The following is a 23939-nucleotide window of genomic DNA, read 5'->3' as shown; positions in this document are numbered from 1 at the left end:
AGGAGGGGAACTCCCTCCCCAAGATGTCAGCTCAGAGCCCAGAAAGAGGGCTGTGATATTCCTCTCCTAAGGGGGAAAGTTACAGGCAGCTTCCGCAGGCCACAGAAGGAGGCCTGTGGGAACCTTGAATCAAAGCAGAACCAGGGATGGAGAAATTTGGTGCCCTGTAAGAGATCTAATCAATGAGATCCCATAAAGGGAGGAGGGGTCTTGGTTCAAGTGTCCCTGGCCCGTGGGGCTCATCCCTGGTCCTGGATCCCTGCTCCTGGGGCTCACCCCCCTCCCCCATCCTGTATCCCCACCCCTGGGGTTCACCCTTCATCCTAGATCCCTTTTGTGTTGCCTCTGTGTTCTGGATGCTCCCAGCCCCACCCACGTCAGTCCCTGGGCTCCTCTGCCCCAGCCTAATCCCTTGCTTTTCTCTCTGTTCCCGGCTGTTCCAATGGTTTTCTAGGACTGGGACCCATTGTGGGACTCGCCATCATGGCCGGCCTGGCTCTGGCATTGCTGGGCTGTTTTCTCATGAAGACAGGTAGGTGCCGGTGGGGTGGAGCATGAGCTGAGATGAGCGGCTGTTCCAGAGCATCGCTCTGAAATCTTAAATCTCACTCCAATGGCAGTGAAAGGCTGTAACCCGGCTGTAACCTGGCTGAGGCACGGGGAGCAGAAGTGACTGGTCTGAGATCGCCCAGCACTGAGGTCTCTGGGCATCTGTCCCCGGCACTAACCACTGCCCTGTGCTGCCTCCGTGGATCTGCGTCTGCAGGGCTCTGTGGGTAGCTAGACCCCACAGACCAGCGGGGAGGTGCAGCACATCGGGGGCAGAGGTGCACACCGCCAGGCCCCGACAGTCGCCCCAGGCCGTGACGTGCGCTGAGCTTCCCTGACGCTCTTTTCTTTCTCTCGGTAGTTGTGTCGCCCTGCAGGACTCACAGGTAGGAGGGAGCCTCGCCCTGACCCCCAGCTCCATTCTGGGGCTGCTCTCCAGGTGATGCCCAGGTCAGGGGGGGACCATTGCTGCCCTATCTGGGACTCCGCCCTGGGGAGCTGACCTGGGCCGTACCCCCCGGCTACCCACAGTTGAAATTCTCCTGGGGTTCTGCGGGGGCCTGACCCTTGTCTGGAAGCCTCGTAACCCCCCCGCCCTAGTGATGGCGATGGTGCTGCTGCCCCATCACTAACGGCAGCAGGGCCCCAGCCCCAGCTGCCGCACGTGGGACTGACGCAGCTCTCGTTCCGCACAGGGAACCCGGCCCAGAGCGGAGCAGCCCGGCTGCTGAAGATCAGATCCAGTGTAAGAGCCTGTTGTTCCGGCACTGCCCTGGGGGGAGTTCGGCTCCTGCCTTTTGTCCGTCTGTTGGCTGGTGTCAGAGTCCGGGGTGTTGGGGCCAGAAGGGGCCCTGGGTAGCCAGGCCAGAGAGTCCTGTCCTGATGGGGACTGTTCTCCCTGTCTCCTCAGCCTCTGCCCAGCCCAATGACAAGGTGACAGGAGCCGTCGGCCATGGGCAGGAACGGGACTGGCTGGAGCCTGGCAGCTTCTGCCACAAACTGCAGGGTGGGCGCAGGGGCTTGGGCAGACACCTCCCTGTATGGGGAGAAAGGAGACACATGACAGGAACAAACAGCATCGCCCCGTTATCTGTGGTCAGCCAGTGTCCGTGGGACCTGTCCCAGTTCTCACCCTGCTGATATGGGGAGCAGTCTGGGCACCCAGCATCCATGGGGCCTGGCCCAGTTCTCCTCTCCTCTCCCCCAACATTAGGGTTGCCAAGTTTCTACTCAGACAAAACCGAACACCCTTGCCCCACCCCTGCTCTGCCCCTCCTCTGAGGTCCTGCCCCTTCTCCGAGGCTCCACCCCGGCTCAGTCCATCCCCGCTCCCTCTGTCGCTCTCCCCACCCTCACTCACTAGCTCATTTTCACTGGGCTGGCTCAGGGGGATTGGGGTGGGGGTGAGAGCTCCGGCTGGGGGTTGCGGGTTCCAAGGTGGGGCCAGAAATGAGGAGTTCATGGTGGAGTGGGGGTCTCTGGGCTGAGGCAGTGGATTGGGATGTGAGAGGGGTGAAGGCTCTGGCTGGGCATGTGGGCTCTGGGGTGGGGCAGGGGATGAGGGTTTAGGGTTGCAGGAGGGGGCTCCAGGCTGGGGGGTGGATCCGAGGGGTTCAGAGTAGGAGAGGGGGCTCTGGGCTGGGGCAAAGGGTTGGGGCTTGCAGGGGGGCAGGGATGCAGATTTCAGGTGGCCACCAGGGTCCCTTTCCAACCGGGCGTTCCAAGCGAAAACCAGACACCTGGCAACCCTATCCAACTCGGGCAGCAAGCTGGGTACCCAGTGTCCACTGGGCCAGCCAGCCCGTTAGTGCTCAGACTGCGGTGCCCGCAGCTGTCTCTCCTCAATGGGCCCTGCTGGGGTCAGGGTCTGGGGCCCTGGGGGACATGGGGCAGTGTCTCTCCGGGGCATTGGGCGGCTGGTGAGGATGCACTGACCTCAGTTCTCTCCCCCAGACACCGTGGTCACTGGAGCCCGCACTGACCAGGTGAGTCGCCGTGCCGGTGCCCGCAGTTTGCCAGGTTTGGGCAGAACGTTCCCATGGAAAGAGGCACCAGGAGTTACAGCTAAACCTGGGAACCCCCTGGGCTGATCCCAGTGCCAGCACCCCTGGTCTGGCCAGTAGTGAGGGTCGCTGTGGGGTGACCCTAGCCCTGGGGAATAAATAGTGACCGTCCTGGCATGAAGGAAGAAAGAATTGAAGAATCTGAGTTTAGTTCTCCAGCCAGTTTCATATCACTGTAGCTCCATTGGAGTCAATGGGATCAGATCCCGCACTGGTGTAAATCAGCTGTAGCTTCATTGATGTCAATGAACCAAATCCCCAGTGAGTGTAAATCAGCCTCACGCCTGTGACAGCAATGGAGTGATGCTGATTTACACCAGCTGGGGATCTGGCCCCATACATGCAATAGAAGAAAGGAGAAGGGTTTGTCTGTGGGTCCCTGATGACATCCCAGCTCAGCTGGAGGAGTTTCCCTAACTGACCCATGGCTTGTCTCATCCCCGGAAGCCGCAGCTGATGGGAGCCCTTGATCCTATGGGGACTCCAAGCGCTTGCATCCCTCCCATTGATTCCAATAGGACTGAGGCAGGTGGTTAAAGTTAAGACCTGTGCTCCAGCAGCCTCCTGAGCATGGCGCTCCCTTGCCCCAGGTCTAAGGAGGAGCTGTTCCTCCCCCTCCCCTTCACCATGTCCCTGGGCCCTGCTCAGGGCTCCCTCCCTAGTGTTCCCTTGTAGACAAATTCAGACTGGAAACAGGGTGTAAATGTTTAACTGTGTAAATGTATTGATGTCCCGGCAGCCCAGAATGGACGGGGATGTTGCAGTGACGTACGCGGCGGTAGGAAAGGGTCACTCTCAAGTGCGGGACACCCGGATGGCTCCGTAGCACTGGGTAAGGGCGACACTCTGTGAATAGTCCCACGTGGGATGGGGGTTGTTCTCCCCACAAAGCCAGTGCAGGGACTGGTTGGGGTGCAGGATCTAACCCAGCCTCCCTGCCACCTCAGAGCTTCCATCTCCCACACCTGCTACCAAGATCTGTGCTGAGACCACTCACTGGCTCCACCTGCCAGGCCCCAGAGCTCACTCACCTGGAGCCTGAGCCCCTGCCCTTCCCCAGCATTTTATAACCCCAAAGACCAGGGGCTCAGACTGGGGAGTGAGCAGCATCTGAGCAGGGGAGCTCAACAGCAGGGAACTCCCCCAGCTCTCCTTGCAGATATGGGGACCGGCAGATAACACAGTATGCCCAGGGCTGTCCCCAGCCCATTGCTGGGGAATGCTTCCCTGCCCAGCGCTCAGGGAGCTACTGGGGAAGGGGTGGGCAGCAGCTGCATTTGAGCTGGTCACTGGGATTCCCTCTCACTTCCCCACAGGATTCCCAGTGCCCCACAAGCCTGCATGAGCCCCACACTCGCTGCCAGCCTGATTGGAGCCCCAGGGAAGGAGATGGTGATGGAGCCTGTTAACCAGCCAGCAAGAACCAGCGTTTGGGTCACTTTAAAGACTTGGTCCCCAGGAGTCTCTGGCAGGCTGGGTCTGAGCTGGCTCCTCTGCAGTGAATAAAGTGATTTGCCTTCTCTCTGCCCAACCTGCCTCCTGGGAGCGTCGTACAGCATCACCTGGGGCCAGGCATTACGGTGAGATACACATGCGGCAATTGCCTCCCCGAGTCCACTGGGGCCCCACGGAAACTTTGCAGTTACACAGACTCGGTTCAAGCAGCGTTTTCTCATCCCCACGGGGGCCACAGAGACTCCCATATACAGAGAGTCGTGAACATCACTGATCGAGGGGGACAGGGCCTGATCTCTCTCCCTCTTTATCACATGCACACATTCTCTCTCTCTCTCTCCCCCTCCCCCTTTCCCTCCTCCCCGCTCCCCCCCACCCCGTCTCACACACACACACACACACACACACTCTGACAAACAGTTTCATTAGCACAGAGCCGAGGCTGCCCCGGGGTATCTCGCTCCCGTCCAGAACGCTGAGACCAGCCAAACTCACACGTCTGAAACCCAGAACATTCAGAGTTCAGGTATTTCACACTCAGGCTTCCTAAAACCAGGAAACCGAGGGAAGGGTCAGGCCTGTGCAACCTTAACTCTGCCCTCATTGATCGATGCCCCAATACGCCCAGGCTCTGCCTTCGCACTGTAGCAAACAGGAGCTAGAGGCACCCGCTCTCCGCTCACAGACCCAGCCTGCTCCACCCCAAGAACTCCGCCTCTGCTACATTTACACCCCTTCCCCCAGCCCCTCACTCCTACGCGCACGATGCCATTTAATGCTCGACTTTCCCTCGCCCTTCAGCAAGCCCACAGAGCAGCCCCACCCCCACCTCCCTGCTGACAGTCCCCGGGCCGAGTACACCCCCGAGCCCAGCGACTGGCACAGCTTGCAGAGCGCAGCGCTGCACAGGGCAAACTGGGTCTCTCAAGTACAAACACCTCTTGGGCCTTCGCTCACCACCCGTCCCCCGTGGACTCCGAGCCCATCACAGCCCTGCCACGCTTCTCAGACAAACCCCTCCACCATTCACACAGCCGCACCTAGCGCAGGGAACGCAGCCGGAGCACAGACCCATGGTTCCCAGTGGCTGCTGCCAGCTCCCGGGGAGCAGAGGTGAGGTGCGTGGGCGTTAACCTTAACCCTGCATTTCCTGGGGTTGACAGTCTGAGCTGTGCTGGACTCAGAGCCCTGGCAGGGCAGGAGCTATCGCCGGGCCCCTGAACCCTGCGTTACCAGCGTGTTTTGTCAGTGACTGATCCAGAAGCACCTCTCACAAGTGTGTCCTCCCCTGTTCTGTGCCGCTAAAGCAGCTTCTCTGCAGACACCCCCAGAGCAGGTGTTGTGTTCCCCTGTCATGGGGGAGAATTCCTGCTACAGTCAGCTACTGACGGGGGGAACTGGGGCAAGTGGCGTCATCTCCTTGGGCCTGATAAAATGGGAATAATTCTCCCCTGCCTGCCAGAGGTGTGGGGAGGAGAAATCCAGGTATGATTGGGAGGAGCTGAGATGCTACAGCGGTGAGGGCACCTAGCTAGACACGGCCAAGACAGAATGCCGTCTCCCCGTTCCAGAGAGAAAAGCAGCCTCAGTCGGGCAACCCGGGCAAGCCAGCCACAGAACTGACAAGCCTGACAAACAAATAATGTGGTGAATTCATGTTACTGGGGCTGGAGCTGTGGGAAGTAAAACCTGGGTTTGGACAAGAGACAGCAATTTAATATCTGAGGACTCTGGAAAGGTCGATTGGGTTGCTAGGAGCCCCCGTAGCACGTTCATGCCAGTTCCAGCGGGTGGGCGAGGAATGTGCAAAGAGAGAGTTGAGGGTTGATGGCTAGAAACATTTTTTTTCTGGGGCCTGGCTGAAGGTGCCAGGAAGGGACGCTCAAGACACCAGAGACTAGTCCATGGGGGGCTGTATGGTCCAGGCAACTGGAAGGCGGCACTGAGACCAAGTTCTGAGGACGTAAGACCCAGGAGTTTCTGAGAAGGACGTCTGGCCTGGGATCTGCAGTGAGACTTTCCCGTGTTCAAGAGGGTAAAGAGGGCACCTCTAGATGGACAGTCACTGAGTTCACTCCTGGCTTTACGTGCAAGTAATAAAGTAAGAGTTCGTTAAACAAGCCCAGAGTAGCGTTATGGTGACTGTCTGTTCCTGCCCGGGCTTTGAAGAGCACCTACCGTGTTCATCAGCGAGTCTCCCACTCCTGGGGGTAGGGGTCTGGGATAAGGTAGAACAGTGGGGGAAGACACAAGTAAAATTTCCACTTGTGAAGCTTGGTGGTGGCAGGAGATACATAACCCCAAAGCACAGGGAACCGGACGTTGTAACAGGCGGCTATATTATATAATGGGCACTAGAGTCAGCAGATGATGAGGGGTGGGAAAGGGGCATCTACGTGCTCAGGAGAAGATGATTATATACTGACTATCTGTTACTGGAATCTGAAATCGAAGGCCCAATCTGCATAAAGAAACAGGCTGATCTGCCCAGTCTAGGTTCTGGTTATGAAACAGTCAAAAATTCGTAACCTCAGGGAAAATCCAGTTGTGAGTTTGGAAGCACTGACACCTTCCGCAGCCTGAGGTGAACATCAGAAGATGAGAACAGCCAGACTGGGTCAGAACAATGCTCCATCTAGCCCAGTGTCCTGTCTTCTGAACAGAGCAGGCAATTTGTGAGTGATACGTCCCCTGTCATCCACTCCCAGCTGCTGGCAGTGAGAAGATAGTGAGACACAGAGCATCGGGTTTCATCCCTGACCATCTTGGCTAATATTGATGGACCGATCCTCCAGGAACTTATCTAATGATTCTTTGAAACCCATTATACTTTTGGCCTTCACAACACCCCTGGCAATGAGTTCCACAGACGGACTGTGTGCTGTGTGAAGATGTACTTCCTTTCGTTTGTGTTAAACGTTTGTGTCCATTTATTCTTTTACGTAAAGACTGTCCAGTTTGACCAAAGAGAGATTGCTGAATTGGAATTAATTTGCAAATTGGAAACAATTAACTTAGGCGTGAATAGAGACTGGGAATGGTTGATTCATTATAAAAAGTAGCCTATTTCCCCTAGTTTATTCCTCTCCCCCCACCCCCCCCCCTCTCCCACTGTTCCTCAGATGTTCTTGTTAAACCCTGGATTTGTGCTGGAAATGGCCCAACTTGATTATCATACACATTGTAAGGAGAGTGATCACTTTACATAAGCTATTACCAGCAGGAGAGTGGGGTGGGGGGAGAGTAAACCTTTTGTAATGATAAACACCCATTTTTTCATGGTCTGTGTATATAAAAACATCTTCTGTATTTTCCACAGTATGCATCCGATGAAGTGAGCTGTAGCTCACGAAAGCTTATGCTCAAATAAATTGGTTTGTCTCTAAGGTGCCACGAGTACTCCTTTTCTTTTTACAAACTTTTAGGTCTGTAATCGAGTGACCAAAGAGATTGAAGTGTTCTCCGACTGGTTATTGAATGTTATAATTCTTGACGTCTGATTTGTTCTGATATGTTCTGTCTGCAGTCATGTAACCCAGAAAGATGAGTTTTAGTACTGATGACAGCAGGATTTCTGCAGCATTTATATTTTTATATTAACTTAGATTATTTTCATTCGGTGTAAGTCTAGTTTGAGCAGAGCGAGCGCGTGTCCGTCTCCCCGTGCTGGGAAGCTCTTGCCCAGCTGCAGTGTAGATGGACCCAGTGAGACGATACAGTCTCAGCTCACCAGCAGCCTCACCATTGTCAGGTCTATTGTAGGCAGCGTGACAATGGAGAGTTTCACGGCAGGCTCTGGAGGATACTGAGGTAGCTTTGTGGATGTTTATGGGGATTCTTCCCAAGTGTAGGGACAAGAGAGGGGTTATTGGGAGAGTTAATGAGTGTTTGTACTGCGAGGGGAAAGAGCCAGAAGAGAGTGAGAGATAAAGCGGAAGAGGGAGGGAGGGGATGAGCGATTAGAAGCTGGGATGAGATGAGTAGATGAGAAACTTCTGTGTTTGTGACAGGGAGAAGAAGGAGAGAGCTGTAGGATGTGGGGAGGAAGGAAGCAGTGGGAAGGTCACATCATATTGTGCCAGCTTTCCCTCTAAATACCCTAGTGAGACCCTGTGCAGAGAGAAGAGGAGGCGGGAGTGGGAAAATCTGAGGAGGGTGACTAAAGGGCTGGGGTTGTGGGCATGGCTGTTGATCCGAGGCGAGAGGTGCAGGTGCTTGACTAGGAAGATGGCAGAATTGACGGAGGACAGAACAAATTTGTAGTGGAGGAAACCTGCCTGGGGACGAGATTCCCACCAGAGACGCTCGGCAGCGCGAGACCAGGAGGACGCCCCGTGTGCTCATTACCATAATGGCAAAAGCTCCATGTATTTTAAATTTGTGTAGCTCTGATAAGCTCCCAACTGACCTGGCTGCACTAACGATGGGAATTTATATTTTAGTGCACAGGGGCGCTGGCTGCAAGTCAGGAAATCTGCCGCTCTCCCGGTGAGTGTCGGTGCCGTGTAACAACGTTAATTATAGAACAGAGGGGCCCGATCCTCAGGCACACTAAGACCTCTTAATAGCACTTGGGCAGTGTAAGGAGGCTAACAGAGGGTGTAAATTCACACTCACTTTACCCGTGGACGGGGCTTTAGTGTAAATGAGAAGCAGGCCCTGTGTGTCTGGCGGGTGGGGCAGAGCACCAGGAATCAGGTCTCATGGGGGACACTTTGGATATTGCCACTGACTGTAAAAAAACCTGCCGCTGATTCATTGGGCCCGACTCCTTGTGACTTCAGTGGGAGAAGAGTCAGACCCACGGGATGAGTGCGGGGGCCCCGAATCCCATGGGAGTGTAAATGGCAGCACACGGGATCGGGTGTAAATTGATCTGAAAATAGATGAAAGGTTGTACGCGGCAGAGCAGTGGAATTTGCACCAATTTGGCATCAGGTGAGGACCAAGTTCGGCCACTGGCATAATGGGAGCAATTCCCAGGGAACTCAAGTGGAGTTCCACATGCTTCAGTAATGCCCTGCTTGGTGCGTACATGCCGCACTCCGGGCCTGGTCCACAGAGGGTGTGAGTGTGTCAGAGCCTCACTCACTTATGCTTTCGGCTCTGGAAGTCCCGGGGGTTCTGGCCATGACGACGGGTGTGTAAATGGGGGTTCAGCTGGGTTTCAGACCCAGAGTTCCTTGGAACGCAGGGCATGAGTTTTTATATCTTAAGCTGAAGCTCAAGTCACAGACCCTCCGTGCTCTGTGGAATGGCCCAGAGAGGACACACACACCCCAGAGGGTCCCACAAGTCCTCTGATAAAAACAAACTTCTCCTGAGCATTGGAGGCCCCCAGCAGTTTGACTCCCGGATGAGCCCCACTTACAAGATGGACACCACCTTGGTCAACACACCAGGGGCTGAGCTCATCTCTCTCACCCATTTTACAGATGGCAGTGACCTCACTCGAGGCGTGTCCCCCTGCAATCAGAGGTGTGACTAGAGCATGTGTAGACACACCTGGGCTAGTTCAGATAACAACAGCAGTAGCAACATGGCAGCCTGAGACACTGGGTTCACCCTCGAGCAGCGACCCCATTCTGCCGTGGCTTCACTCCTATGGCTACTCAAGCTAGTGCGACCAAAGCCAACGCGAGTCTGCTCCACGTACTGCAGCCACAACTTGGGATTGCACTGTGCAAAGTGCCAGGCAGGGAGAACCAGCCCCCAGGGACACGGCTGCCGGTGGGGATAAGTCATCAAGCGAAGGCTAGTGACTCCACCCAGCTGCTTTCCTAGGTTGTGTCCTGCCAGTCCCCTTCCCTAGGTGAAGGCTCTGGAGCAAACAGGCGTAGCCCTGCTGGAGTCGGGGCAGCTTTGCCAATTTACCCCTAATGAGGAGCTGGCCCAAGAGGGATAAAAGCAGAAGAGCTGGAGGGAGCTGACGGGGCTGTAAAGCAGGAGGGGGCAGCTCCCCCTGAGTTACGTGGGGCATCTGGGTTTGAATTTACAAATCCGGCTCGTGAGAGTGAGACCCTTCTTCCCCAGGCATAAAGTCCCAGACTGAGGTGAGCCCAGTTCAGGGTGACACCCAAGGGCCCGGCTAGTCTCTGCCGTAATTCAAATGTCAGCTCCATGAGAGAGGAGCCGTTTCACCAAACAACGTTTCCTCCCCACGAAGGTGACCTCCCTGCCCCGACACTGATCCTGAACAAGGGCCCTACCCCCCACGGGGACACCATCATACTGCTGTGCTTCGTCCCTATGGACACCTCGGTGACGCGCGTCATCTTCTGTAAGGACAGCAAGGAAATTTTAATGCTGCCCAAGGACAGAAACAAATTCATCTTTGAGTCAGCCCAGCCCGTGTCTCCAGAGAGCCCAGGGGAGTATTTCTGCCGCTACCAGCACAAGGACGACAGGAACCAGGAGAAGACTTCTCTCCCCAGTGCCCGCCGGCACCTGAGTGCGCCAGGGAACACGCTGAAGGAAGGGAGGCTGCTTAGCACACAGGGGGCAGCCAGCAGGGGCGCAGTGGGAGCAGCCAGTGGCAACTAGAGTAAAAGTTTCAAAACTTCCATCTCTTGTGCTGAAGTCTCCATTCCTGAAGTCCAGCTCAACGCTAATTGTTTTGTTTTATTTTATTTAATGGTTGAACAAGATTCCACCAGCCCTTTCTGAGTTTCATGCAGGTGAAGAACAGGTTTAACCTCTTCAAAAAATTGATCAATCCTTAAATGAGAAATTTGTCAGATGCATTGTCAGGAATGTCCATATGGACTTTGCTTGAAGTTCAGAGCAGATGGGGGTAAACTAACCGGGTTGTGGCCATTTGAAAAACACCCTGGGCACATGCACAGCAGGAAATGATGCTAAATTATAAACTACTTGTGGCTGCATCTCTAAGTTCTGGGCACACATTATCCAGACCCATATTTTGCAATTCTCCCCTATCTAATGACCTTGGTCAAAACCCTGAGTTCAAATCCCTTCCATCTTTTCTTGGCGCTGGGAAAGAGGAAGTTCAAAATCTGCCTTTGAATATTGCAGCTCCGACCCATCTCTCTCGTTTATGTTCTGGGGCTTATTTCATTAGACACTCCATGGTAAGGGAACAGGTGCTCAGGCAGGGAACTCATTTAATATGGGGTGGATTCTCCATGGCTTGAAGTCTCTAAAGCAAGACTCGATGTCTCTTTCTAAAAGACATGTTCTAGCACAACAGAAGTTGCGGGCTTGAGATACAGAAATCGCTTCTGTTATGCAGGAGGTCAAATCATCAAGTCCCTTCTGGCCTTTAATGTCTATGAATCTATTAATAGATAGAGCTAAAATATTTTAGTCCTAGTACCAACTAGATCCTAACTCCTTTGAATGCAAGAGAAAAGCTTCCATCGATTTCAGTGAGAGCAGAGTTAGCCCCTTATATATATGTCTCTGCCCAGTATCATGTGGAAGAAATTTAGGTTTTGTATATTTTACTTTGTGAGGCCGGGCACAAGGTGAAAAAGGCATATCAATTACTCAGGGTCTGATCCAAAGCCCATTGAAGTCAATAGGAGTTTTAGGACCCAGTTCAGTAGGGTTCCAATTAGTATCTGTTTTCTGGACAATGTATTCCTAATGTCCAGTTCACACCACCAGTTGCATAGCCTGTGAATTCAGCACATTAGGGTTTCTCAAATCAGCTTCAATTTTTCAGTGACTCCCTTAGTTTACCAGTGGTTTTCCTGGTCACATGCTTGAAAGCTTAAAGGACTAATCAAGCAAGGTGCTGAGCAGCTGCAAATCTCAGTAGGCCCAACTGGAGCTGAGGGAAGCCAGCACCTCGTGCGGATTTGGGCTCTGAGTTCATCTTTCCTCGCCTGGACTTTGGTGGAACTCTACTGATTCAGACCAACTGAGGAGCTGGTCCGTTTTCTACTTTCTGAGTAACAGTAAAGCCTGGTGAGCTGCTAGAGCCCTCTAGTCTGCATGTGGCACAAGACGTTCTTTTATTTATTTGATCATTGATTTTTTTGGTGTCCCCATATGATGATTTCAAACAGTCACATGTAGTGACTCTACAATTTGTGGGATCCTGGGAGAATTTAAAATCCCACCTTTGTGTTGAGATAAAGAAAGCTCTTTTGCCTGTAAAAGTGGTGTCTTAACAACTATTTTGATTTTTACTCAGCTCAGTGGAAAATAAGGGAAATTAATTTACTGATTACAGAGAGATCTTTGTTTGTTTGCTTGCCCTACACTGGAGGACGTAAACCTTTTTGGTGTAAAATGTCAGATTGGGTCCTTGAATGTGTGTGTTAATAATTAAGCTGCAGAATTCAGCTCCAGCTCTGAATTTTTTTACATATTTGTGGTTTTCAAATTTTAATAGATTTTTAGCTTAGACCTTTTATCAAGTGCTCAACAATTTTGTTGTTTAACCATTTACTCCATTCATGATCAGAAGATCTTACGATCATTTTCCTCAAAGTGACATGATCCATGGAGGCTGATTGATATTTTGGGACTTCCAGTAGACAGCCAGCAATGTACAGTTATAGATTGAATGATTCTTCTGGATTTCTTCCAATTTCTTCATGACATTTACTATATTGGGTAAATAATCTGTCATAAAAAGATGACCTAATCAATCCTGATTGGACGAAACTCCATGGACAGTGCCGTGGAATTGTCAAAGTACTCCAGAGGAAGTGGGGCCATGAATCTTTAGAAGTGGAGGCAGATGGTGTCCCTGCCTAAACCATCAACTCCAGAAGCCATGTGACATCATGCCCTATGCTTCCTCCCCTACTGACTGGCCATCAAATGGGTGATTGCCCTGTGATGTTACCAGCATATACATAGAGAAGTTAAATAAAAACATCAGTACTCTTGTTGGAAGGTTAAAGCATAATACGACGATTATTTCTTTGAATTCAGAATGACACCACCAAAACCAGAGAGAGACAAAGCAGGCTGCTCCCTAAGGAAGCGAGACACTCCTCATACAACTTTACTCTGGGCTGGCTCTTACAATCCAGACTGACACAAATCATATGACTTCCCTCGGAGCCCACAAGCCCACAAGCAGTACTTGGAACTAGCTCACAAATTAAAGTGATAGCCCTCAATTCTGCCACAGTTTTCAATACACCTCAGAACCCAACATCTAAGACATGTCATAGATAAGGCTGCGAGATTGTCATGGAGGTCACGGAAGTTACCGCCGTGACTTCTGCAGCGCCCGGTGTGGCTGGCTCCAGGGCTGCCCGAGCAGCTCAGGCAGCCCCTGGGCCAGACACAACAGCTGCTGCTGGGGCAGTCTTGGGTCACTGCCCCCCGAGCCCCGCAGCAGCAGGAGTTTGGGTGTGGAGGGGGCTCAGGGCTCGGGGTTGGGGCATAGGAGAGGGGAAGGGCTCTGGGCAAACCTTGTGGGGGCTCCCCAGAAGCGACAACATGTCCCTCCCTCTCTGAGCGCCTAGCTCTGTGCTCTACTTCCTCCCACAGGCGCCGCCTCCACAGCTCCTATTAGCCGTAGTTCCCAGCCAATGGGAGCTACGGAGCTGGTAGCCTGCAGAGCTAGGAGCTTAGGGAGGGACATGTCACCACTTCCGAGAAGCCGGGTAGGGAGCCTGTCAGCCCCGCCAATCCCCTCCACATCACCAGCGGGGGTCCCGGGCTGCTCCCACCTGAGCACCTGTGGAGCCCCCACAGACCAGCCCCCCAGCTCTCATGGCACCCCCTGGGCTGCCCCTCAGCACTTGCAGTGCCCCCAAGGCCATCCCCCCCAGCACCTCCCTCCCCCCTGCACACCCAGGGGGAATATGTTTATATAGCATTATCTTAGTTGTTAGGTTTAGTACATTGACATGACACAAAGTTTCAGGGTTTATTTTTTTTGGGGGGGGGCATATACACCTGAAATTTTGTGTGATGTCAATGTTCCTTAAGTCAGACATTGAGGAATGGAATCTAAGATTTATGGGGTGATTTTACGAAGCCTGTGTCCTAGAAAGAAACCCTAGTCTATTGCTTTCACTCCTACGTACTTCTGTGGTAATTTCTGACATTTTGCTTCTGATTTATATACGGGTTTCAGATTATTGAAGGGAACCATAATCTGTACATCTACCCTACAGATATACTTGGGCCAGCAACTCTGGAGGGGAAGCTTCTGCCAAAGGTAACCAGTTTTCTTTAGTTCTGTGTGATTTCTCTGTAAGAAGGGGGAAGCCTTGCACTGAGATTAGACAATTTTGGCCTGTCCTAATTGGGAGCAGCCCCAGGGAGACAGCCTAACCCAGTGGTGAGTGTGTTACAAGTTTCTCTCACTGCCTAGCCACAGAGGCTGTGGCTTGTTACAGCCGACGATGTCAGAGGCTTGGTTCTTTAGTTCATGAAATGGCAGCTGATGTTTTCGGCTCTGGAGGTCCCCAGTTCAGTCCCCAATGTATCAGCCCAGATTCCAGTTGCGGGCACGTCTCAGAAAGGGCCCCAAGGGTGCAGAGCAGGGGGCTGACACCAGCTGACCAGGTGCTAGGGCAGGATACCAGGGGGCAAAGAGGAAGCAGTGAGGAAGATCCTCGCAGGAGCGGAGCCAGGAAGGGTTACATGAGACCTCTAACCAGTAGGGCTGGGGTCAGTCAAAGGCCTCCCCCTGGCTTAGATGGGGGGGGGGGGGTAACTGATAAACATGGGGCAACAAGAAGTAGCTCCAAGAAGCAGCCCGCAGGCGCTCCTCTGTGGTGAGATCTGAACTTTATCTGAGGGCGTGTCTTCACTGGCAACGTTAAAGCGCTCTAAAAAACCACCTCCACGAGGGGAATAGCACGGAGGAGCACGGCTCCCAGCGCTGGTGCACTGTCTACACTGGCACTTTACAGCGCTGAAACTTGCAGTGCTCAGGGGGGTGTTTTTTCACACCCCTGAGGGAGACAGTTGCAGCGCTGTAAAGTGCCAGTGTGGACAAGCCCTTAAAGACAGAGCCCTGAACGGTGAGTGTGACTGAGTGCCTTTCTTAAAGGGATAGTGCACTGTTTCTGAGATTTCCCCAGCAGCCAGCTCACATTGTCTCTCGCTCACACACACACACACACACACACACACTGTCTCTTTCACACTCACCTCCCAACACATTATTGTTGTTGTTACTTCTTCGTACTTCCTGTAATGCACATATATTCTCTGTAATTTTATTCTTTCAAAGTGTGTTATTTTAGTGTTTTAACTGGTTTGTGCATTTCATATTTTTCATTTCTCTTACCCTTAAATTTAATGCTTTGAGTAGTGAGTTCTAAAATGCCTAACCTGTCCTGGCTGGAGTAATTATCCCTATGGTAACTTTTTAAAAATATATATTATATCTAGTTTTTTTGTTTCTACTGATGGCACACATAGGCACATACCTCGGTGCACATAACAAAATTTATTCTGCACACGGATGGAAAAAATTAGAGGGAACATTGCTATGGCAGCTCCCGCTCTCTGTGCCATGTCCTGGAGAGACTGCGAGGAGACTATGTAAAATGGCTCTCCCGCACACACCCCAGTCCATGCTCTTCAGTTACACTGCTCTGTGTGTGTGTGTAAATACAGAGGAACCCCACGGCTTGCAGCAGTGTCATTCTGGGATCATGCTCCTGTCCCCAGGACAGAGTCCGGCCCCGTGTGTGAGCAGTGACACATTCACTTCAAAAGGGTTTAATTTTCATTCCTGCAGGGCCTGGCCTGGGGAGAGGGAGCCGGATCCAGCAGGAGAGAGCTGTGGGCCTGTCCCAAAGGGTGCTGTTTGCTTGCCCTCCCTGGGGCTGTGTGTCTATAAATACTGCCAGGGCCGAGGGGATGGGGTTGGGGTTGGGGTTGGGGGAGGAGACACTCCTGTGCTGGGAACAGGGACCACAGCCTGCAACCACAGCCCACGCTTCGTGCTCATCTCAAGCACAGCGCGGGGCTCTGTTTAGAACTAGGCTTGGATGGATGAGATTGTTATTGGTAAATATCAGTAAACATCAGGTTCCCTGCATGCACACAAACCCACAAGAAAATAGTTCCATCGATAACAATCATACATTTGCAGATAAGCAAAGTAAGAGAAATGCTGCTCGAGACATTGTTAGAGGTTGATTTTGGGATATTTACTGTATATTTTGATATGTGATTATGCCAATTTGTGTCTTAATTTGTGTCTTAATGTGATTATGTCCAATTTGTGTTATAAAGCTTTAACTTTTTGCATCTCAACATCTACTGCCATTAAATAATTATTGTCTGACCCCCCCTTTAATTCCCTCCACTGTGAAATATAAATCAATAAATATAAAAACATTGCTGAAAACCCATGATTTTAACCAATAGTGGACATTTAAACTGATAACAAAAATTTAAAAACCCTTAAAAATCAACATTGACATTGTCAAAATTATAAAGAAAAAAAATGAAAACTTGAGTTCTACGAAGCCTGTTTATAACCCAGGGCTGGGACCTGCAGGAGCCACCCTGGGGCATCCTCCAGAAACAGACACAGCACATGTTATGGGGTCAGTCATGTGACTCAGCCACACACACACCCCAACTGATGTCCCAGCACTTCCATTGTGATCTGCCCATGTGATTTCAAACACCACATTTATCTTTGGCCTTTCCTCCTTGTTCTGGTGGCAGCAGCTAGGGAGCAATTGCCGTAGCATGTCTTTCACCCGCCAGGACTCACAACCACCTCTCGAGAATGGGAATCTTGCAGGAGGCTTCCCCAACACTAGCATGATTACAGGCTTCAGCACTGTCTTCAGCAGATCAAAGGACAGCTGGTGACACCAGAGCCCTTTTAACTGATGGCCTGGCTGACTGGTTAAGGCGATGGACTGCTAATCCGTTGTGCTCTGTATGGCTGCATTCGAACCCCCCCTGTGGTCATTGGCCTTTGCTCCTTATCTTGGCCATGGCCGGGTTATTCCTCCATTGCTCTTCTGGTCCTTCCTGCCAAAGCAACTCTTACAATAAACAGCAGAAGAAAAACTTCCAACAAAACGGATGCCATAGCATGGCTTGTACTAAGCGGAACTTGAATCCTGCTTGAAAGACTGGGACTGTCAAGGCTGATTCCCCACTCTGGCACAAGGTGGGGGCCCGCTAGGATTCAAAAAATTAATACTGGCCACTCCAGGCTTGTATTAAACTCCCAAGGTTACAGCTTCTCTCTGACCTTGGATGGATAGATGCTGCCACCACCCAAGTGCAGAACCCCTTTGAGAGCCCAGGAAGGCGCACTTGTGAATTCCTTCCTGTGGGGTACCCTCAAGCCCTTTCACCCCCACCCACTCCGGAGAAGAGTTGAGAAAGAAAACAAAGGAAATTAGTTGTTGCCCCCAGCTAATTAAACAACATGCACAAACCTCTTAGGACACCAAAAACGCAATCCTGTTCTTAAAAAAGGTAAATTTTATTAGAAACAAAAAGAAAGAAAATACATCTGGAACTTAGGCTTTTGCTAGATTTTAAAAGAGCAATTCCAAAAATTAAGCACCCAAAATAGCTTTCTTGGGGGTTCAGCTTCAAGGTTACAAGCAAACAAAAGCACCTGGGGTTAGCACAGAGGAGTCCACTAGCCATAAGAAATAAACAGAAATAAACCTAATTGTGTCTTTCTAAACATTCCTGATCTACTTACACATCTGGGGGTTCCAAATAAGTTGTTCTAGGTATGATCTGATGCTCTATGATCATATCTGGCTTAAAGCTTCTCATAGCATAACTGCTCCCCGTCCCCCTCTTTCCTGGAGAACAACATCAGACGTTTTTTCCCCATTTTAAAAAGTTCTAGCCTTCCCATTGGCTCTTTTGGTCAGGTGCCCACTCCCTTTCCTTTACCTGGGGGACTTTTTAAGCCTTTACAGGTAAAGCAAGCAGAGAACAGCCACCAAGAGGGACTTTATAGCTAACTGGCTGGCTGGGTGTCCGTAAAAAGGAGCTCCCCCCACCTTCATTTATCACAAGGACTCCTACTAGATATCTCTGCACCACCGCAGGCTTTAACGGCTATGTCTTCTATTCCTGACTTTGGCTGATCAAAGGACAGCTGGTGGCAATGGGGTCCTTTCGCATGATGAGTTAGCCAAGTCATTAAAGCAATGGACTGGTAATCTCGTGTGTTCTGAATGTGTGGGTACAAATCTGTCCTTTGTTTTTACTCCATGTTTTGGCTGTGATGGCTATTGGGTCCTTCCTCCATTCCTCTTCTGCCCCTTCCTGCCAAAGCAACTCTTACAGTGACCAAACGAAGAACAGCTCCCAACAAAGTGGTTGTTTTTTTTGTCAGTGGGGACTCATGCATGAATCCTCTACACCCTGCCATGCCTAGTAACGTGCATTTGCCTCCCCCAGGTATTTCCCCAGAACCCCATGTAACTTTGTTTGTCTGGCGAGTTGTTTGAAATAGTCCTTTGAAGCTCATAATGCTTCTGGAGGTTTACACTGGCCACGCCTCCCCCCTAGAGAAATTTTGTACAACCCCCAATAATACAGAAACTTTGCATTTTTAATACAATGGACTCCAAAGTGACTTACACTTAATTCAGGTAGGTTCGCCCAGGATGTGCCAGGACATTGCCATATCTGTCCCGCACCCTAAACGCTAAAATTCCCTGAGAGGGGTGCTCGTATCCCACAATGCACTGCAAAAAGCCCACACAAGACAACGTGCCTGATGGCGGCATGAGGGATGCTGGGATGACGACCCCGGAGCCACACACCTCTTGCCGATGCAGCCTGTTGCTGTGGAAACGCCCAGCGCTGGCAAAGGTGATTAAGTGTGCACACGCGCTAGTGCCCTGGCAGTGCTGGCGCCAGCAATGTTCCCATGAACACTTTTTGTGTATCAACAGAAGGGGTCAGAGCAGACGGCGTGCAGGAAAATACTGCTCACTGAAGATGAAGCGAGGAGGAGAGAAGAGGTGTTGTGTAGTCTAGGACAGATGTGTACAGTCCAAAGGCTGTTCTGTTCCTTGTGCTTCTCCTGAGATGACTCCCTGCACAAGAGGAGATGCTCCCCTGCTGGCCTGTTCTAGCATCATAGAATATCAGGGTTGGAAGGGACCTCAGGAGGTCATCTAGTCCAACCCCCTGCTCAAAGCAGGGCCAATCCCCAGTTTTTGCCCCAGATCCCTAAATGGCTCCCTCAAGGATTGAACTCACAATCCTGGGTTTAGCAGACCAATGCTCAAACTACTGAGCTATCCCTCCCCCCCAGCTGAGTGAATGCAGCTCCCCAGAAGGGAAACAAGCCCCATCACTTCGTGTCTTTAGTGCACTCTCTGAGAGGAGCCATACGTTCGCCTCGGCTCAATTCAGCTGCAGTGTAGCACTCCCAAGGGAACCAGAAAAGGCTTGAAGCTCTTGTTTGTTCTGTGGATACTAAGTTTAATAAGACTCCACTATTCAAACTGCCCCTGCTCCGGGAGTGTAAGATTTGGTGAGCCCAGACAGGAGAGGCTGAATTGCAATGATCTGACCTCTCCAAGAGATGAACCCACCAAACTGCTGCAGACTGCTCCAGAGAAAGCTGCCAGGGAAGATTTCATTGGTTGCAAGCGCTATGGCTGGGAGAGAGTTAAAAGACCAGTAGTGGAGGTAGGAGGACTCTGATACCAGCTAAAGGATGAGCATTTAAGAGAAGTCTGTGACTCCCTGGGCATTTCTGGGACACATCACAGTGAAACTGCAGCCAAAAGCTCTTTGACCTTACCCAAATATATAAGAATTCATTTCAATAGTGAAGAGCCAAACCCGCTGGAAAATCAGGGATTGTCGTACATTGCTGGCATTAAGAGAGAAGATTTTACAAGCCATTGCTACAGCAAAAGAGGAGCAAAAGATCTGTCAATCCCATCCCAGAAAAGAAAACTAGTGTTAAAGAAAGACTTTAAAATAACAGGACAGTTTAGGAACTCCCTGCAAAAGGACAGGCTAAACCAAAGCAGTTTGGCTGATCAAATTGCAAATGGTGTTCCCAAGGGGACCACTGAGACAGAGAGAATGGAAACTGTCATCAGGGCAGTTTGCCCAGGATTGAGCTTCAGGAGCTAGCTGGAGTGAAAAACTAAGCTGAGCCTGCCAAAATTGTGTACCCCCTTTCCCAGATCATTGATGAATATGTTGGACAGCACCGGTCCCAGTACAGATCCCTGGGGACCTTGCTATTTACCTCTCTCCACTCCGAAAACTGATCATTTATTTATTTAGTAGACTAAATCTGCGATGCACAATCCTTCACAGTTAACAGAGATAATAATGTGCTAACCTACATCTCCACCACTGCCAGGCTGAACCCCATAGTGCACCGGTGGGTTGCAGAATTAGCTGACTTTAACTTCATACAGTAGAAAACCTGAGTTATGAACATCAGAGTTATGAACTAACCAGCCAACCATGCACCTTATTTGGAACCTAAAGTACACAATCAGGCAGCAGCAACAGAGAGAGAAAAAACAAATACAGTACAGTAGTGTATTAAACATAAACTGCTAAAAAAATAAAGGGAAAGCAGGATTTTTCTTCTGCATGGTAAAGTTTCAAAGCTATATTAAGTCAATGCTCAGTTGTAAACTTTTGAAAGAACAACCATAACATTTTGTTCAGTGTTACAAACATTTCAGAGTTACGAACAACTGCCTTTCCCAAGGTGTTCGTAACTCTGAGGTTCTACTGTAGTTAAATATCATCTAGGGAAATCTAATGCTTTATCAGGAATTCCCCTTGATAGTGACAGGATGCACAGAAGAGACGAGAACACAGGTGTTGTTAAAGCAGTCAAACTCCTTGGATATACAAACTGATGGCAAGGTGTCCAGGTTAGTAGTTATTACTACCAATCCTTTGACAGTAGAAGTCTCCTTCATGGGCATTACATCCACCATAAAACTTATTCCAGGAGAAGACATTTTGGCAACTCAGAAGAAAGATCCAGCTATTGCTAAAATGCTTCAGTATAAGTTTTTGGGGCACAAACCGAATAACCAAGAGAACACAGGAGGATGTTGTACATCGAACATTGTGTCACTAGAGTTTGTATGTGCACCAAGCAAAAGAAACCTCACCAGCGTACCAGATTTCATCTAACTACCATAGTTACAACAAGTACCAGGGGGTAGCCGTGTTAGTCTGTATCCACAAAAACAACCAGGAGTCTGGTGGCACCTTACTTACTTAGTTACAACAGAAGCATTTGTACTTGTATCCATAGGCTTCTTCCATCTAGGAAGAAGCAAAGAAAGATAGGAATACATCTGAGCCTCGGTGGATCACTTTACTTGGTTTGTCAAAGTCTACCCTACCACCAAAAACTCAGGAAAGACAGTGACAGACAAGATCTTCAATTAGTTTGTTTTAAGATTTGATTTCCCCAAAAGAATCCATCATCAATAAGGAGCAGAGTTTGAAAATAGTTTTTTTTTCTCCAAAGGCTAGAGTACTACAGTAAGATTTAAACTTCTCCCATAACCCCATACCACCCACAGGGCAATGGGCAAGTGGAAAGGCTGAATCAAATTCTGCTGGCTACATTGATAACCTTGCCAGAAGAACAAAAATCAGACTGGAAGGACTCCCTTAATAAGACCATAAGACCATCTATGCCTATAACTGTACACAAAATGATGCTACGAGTTCCCACCCTTCTATTTATTATCTTGAAGATAATCACACTTGTCTATTGTCATTGCATTTGGTCTACCTATGAACTCTGACTCTGCACCTAGGAACCATAAAGAATATGCTGAGACACAGAAACAGCAATTGAAAGACGTTTATGAACTGGCCTCAATATGTTCTCAAAACTCTGCTATTCGTGGTAAGAATCATTATGGTCAGAAAGTGTATGGTGCTGCCCTCTGGCCAGTGGACAGGAGTACTTGTCAGGAAGGGGACCAGGCAAACTAACATCCTATTGGGAAGATAAAATTCATGTTAGAACCTGAAAGGAAAGGGGAGAGTTCACAGAGTAAAGGCAGAAGGTGGAGAAGGAGGTGATAGAGTTTGTCACCACAAGTTTTTGCTTCTCTGGGTTTTCTTGCCCTTGGATATGACACTGTGCTGCACAGCACCACTGCAGAAGATACAGAGATCAAGGGAAATAAGCAAAACTGGAAATCTAAGGGCGAGTCTCTGCTAGAAGCGCTACAGCGGCACAGATGCACCGATGCAGCTGCTCCACTGTAGCGCATCTGGTGAAGATGCTCTATGCTGATGGGAGAGCGCTCTCCTGTCAGCATAATAAGTCCACCCCTGCGAGAGGCAGTAGCTATGTTGGCGGGAGAGCACTGTCTACACAGGGGGTTAAGGTCGGTATAACTATGTCACTCAGAGGGTGTGGATTAATCCACACCCTCTGAGTGATGTAAGTGATACTGAAGTAGGCTGTAGTGTAGACCAAGCCTCTCTAAGGACAGAATTTGGACTCCAGTGATTCTGATCGTGAGAGCGAAGACAAACAACATGGTACCCATGGCATGGTGACTCTGAATTCAGAGGCAGAAACATTCCTTCCATGGCTGGGAAATGGGGGTGTTGTTGATCTTGTAAACTTGAAGACAGATGACTAGTCTGATGTGACATTCACATCAGCCAATGAAAGACATGAATGGCAAAATGTGACCATGGACCCGGAAACCATCAGTGCACAAGAGGACAGATCTCGAGAACAACCCATTGTCACATGAGGTCCTCTGACTAGAGAGGGAAGAGCCCCCCAGACACTGACCTATGAACCTACTCATCAGTGTCTAATTCCAGCTACTGGTGCATGCACCATGGGTTTATCCTTGTGTTTACATGCTGTACCTAGTACCTATTCCTGTATCTTATCCTGCATTCTCTCCAAGATTATTGTAAGTGAAGAGACATTGGCTTCTGGTTTGGATATTGCTCTACAAAAGGGGTCGATAGCGCTACATAGTTAGTTTTATGTTTCTTGAGTAGATGTTTTTTATGTCTAATGACTTTGTGTTACATGGTTATACCACTTACCATGTGGGAGCTGGTATTTCATAAGATCTGAGGATCTCTGGGGATTTAAACTGTTCAGAACTGGCGATTTGGTTGGGCAATGGAACAACCCTTGACACAGACATTTCCTGCTTAATGTGAATTAAACCAAAGAGAGATGCAAAAGTTTCCAGATCTGATGAAAAAGGAGCAAGACAAAAGCTCATCTGAGACCGAAAGCACGAGCTTGTGGAAGTCGTAGGTGTCTGCTAATAAGCCAAATGGCTGGACGGAATGTTTTATATTTTGTTAATGGGAATATTTGGGGGATATTATATTTCCACAGGAGGAGTGTAGCACTGATACGGGAATGTCAGGGTTCTACATACCTGCATCCTGTATCTCTAAGGCTGTGCCCTGTCCCTTTAAGGGTTTGGAGATCTGCTAGCGAGGCTAAAGAGGAACTGTGGGGATGCAAGCTGCACCCCCAGGAGGGTTTCTGTTGTTCTCCGGGGGACCCAGCGGGAGAGTTGTTTGTTTGTTTGGGGAGTTGGACATTAAGTTTAATAAAATTCCATTTTTAAAACCATCCCTGGTCTGGCAGCGTAACACATGCTCTGACCACCAGACCCCTACAGTCCCAGATCCAGCAGAGTTGGGGGTAACAGCTTGCACCCAGATTCTGGTCTGGTCAGATTGGTGGAATTAACACAGCTCATCCCCCCAGTTCCCCTGGGTGTCCCCTGTGCAGCGCAGAGACGTGGGCAGCAGTTTATGGGGATGTGGTTTGTTGGGAGTGGCAGGGACCTTGGTTTGCTCTCACTGAGCATCACAGGCTCCCTGTGCCTGCAGCCCCCTGCTCAGTTCCTCATTTGAGCTCCTGGGGCATCAGGCTCCGTGGAGCTGGGGACTGGGGTATTTGGAGCA

At 50.3% G+C, this 23939-nt stretch overlaps 1 protein-coding gene across 1 annotated transcript in view; it reads left to right on the top strand.

Moving 5' to 3' along the window:
- Positions 1-939, top strand: part of LOC122463693 (maestro heat-like repeat-containing protein family member 7) — a 25202-nt gene extending 24263 nt beyond the window's left edge. Inside the window, exons 19-20 of the mRNA XM_043534875.1 lie at positions 455-532; positions 911-939. Coding sequence (XP_043390810.1) covers positions 455-532; positions 911-939 — 107 coding nt within the window. The remainder of the gene's footprint in view (positions 1-454; positions 533-910) is intronic.
- Positions 940-23939: the final 23000 nt, after the last annotated feature.

The sequence above is a fragment of the Chelonia mydas genome, chromosome 23, assembly GCF_015237465.2.
Source record: "Chelonia mydas isolate rCheMyd1 chromosome 23, rCheMyd1.pri.v2, whole genome shotgun sequence".
Classification (NCBI taxonomy): Eukaryota; Metazoa; Chordata; order Testudines; family Cheloniidae; genus Chelonia; species Chelonia mydas.
The sequence above is the reverse complement of the archived record's forward strand: the minus strand, read 5'-3'. Positions and strand labels throughout refer to the sequence as shown.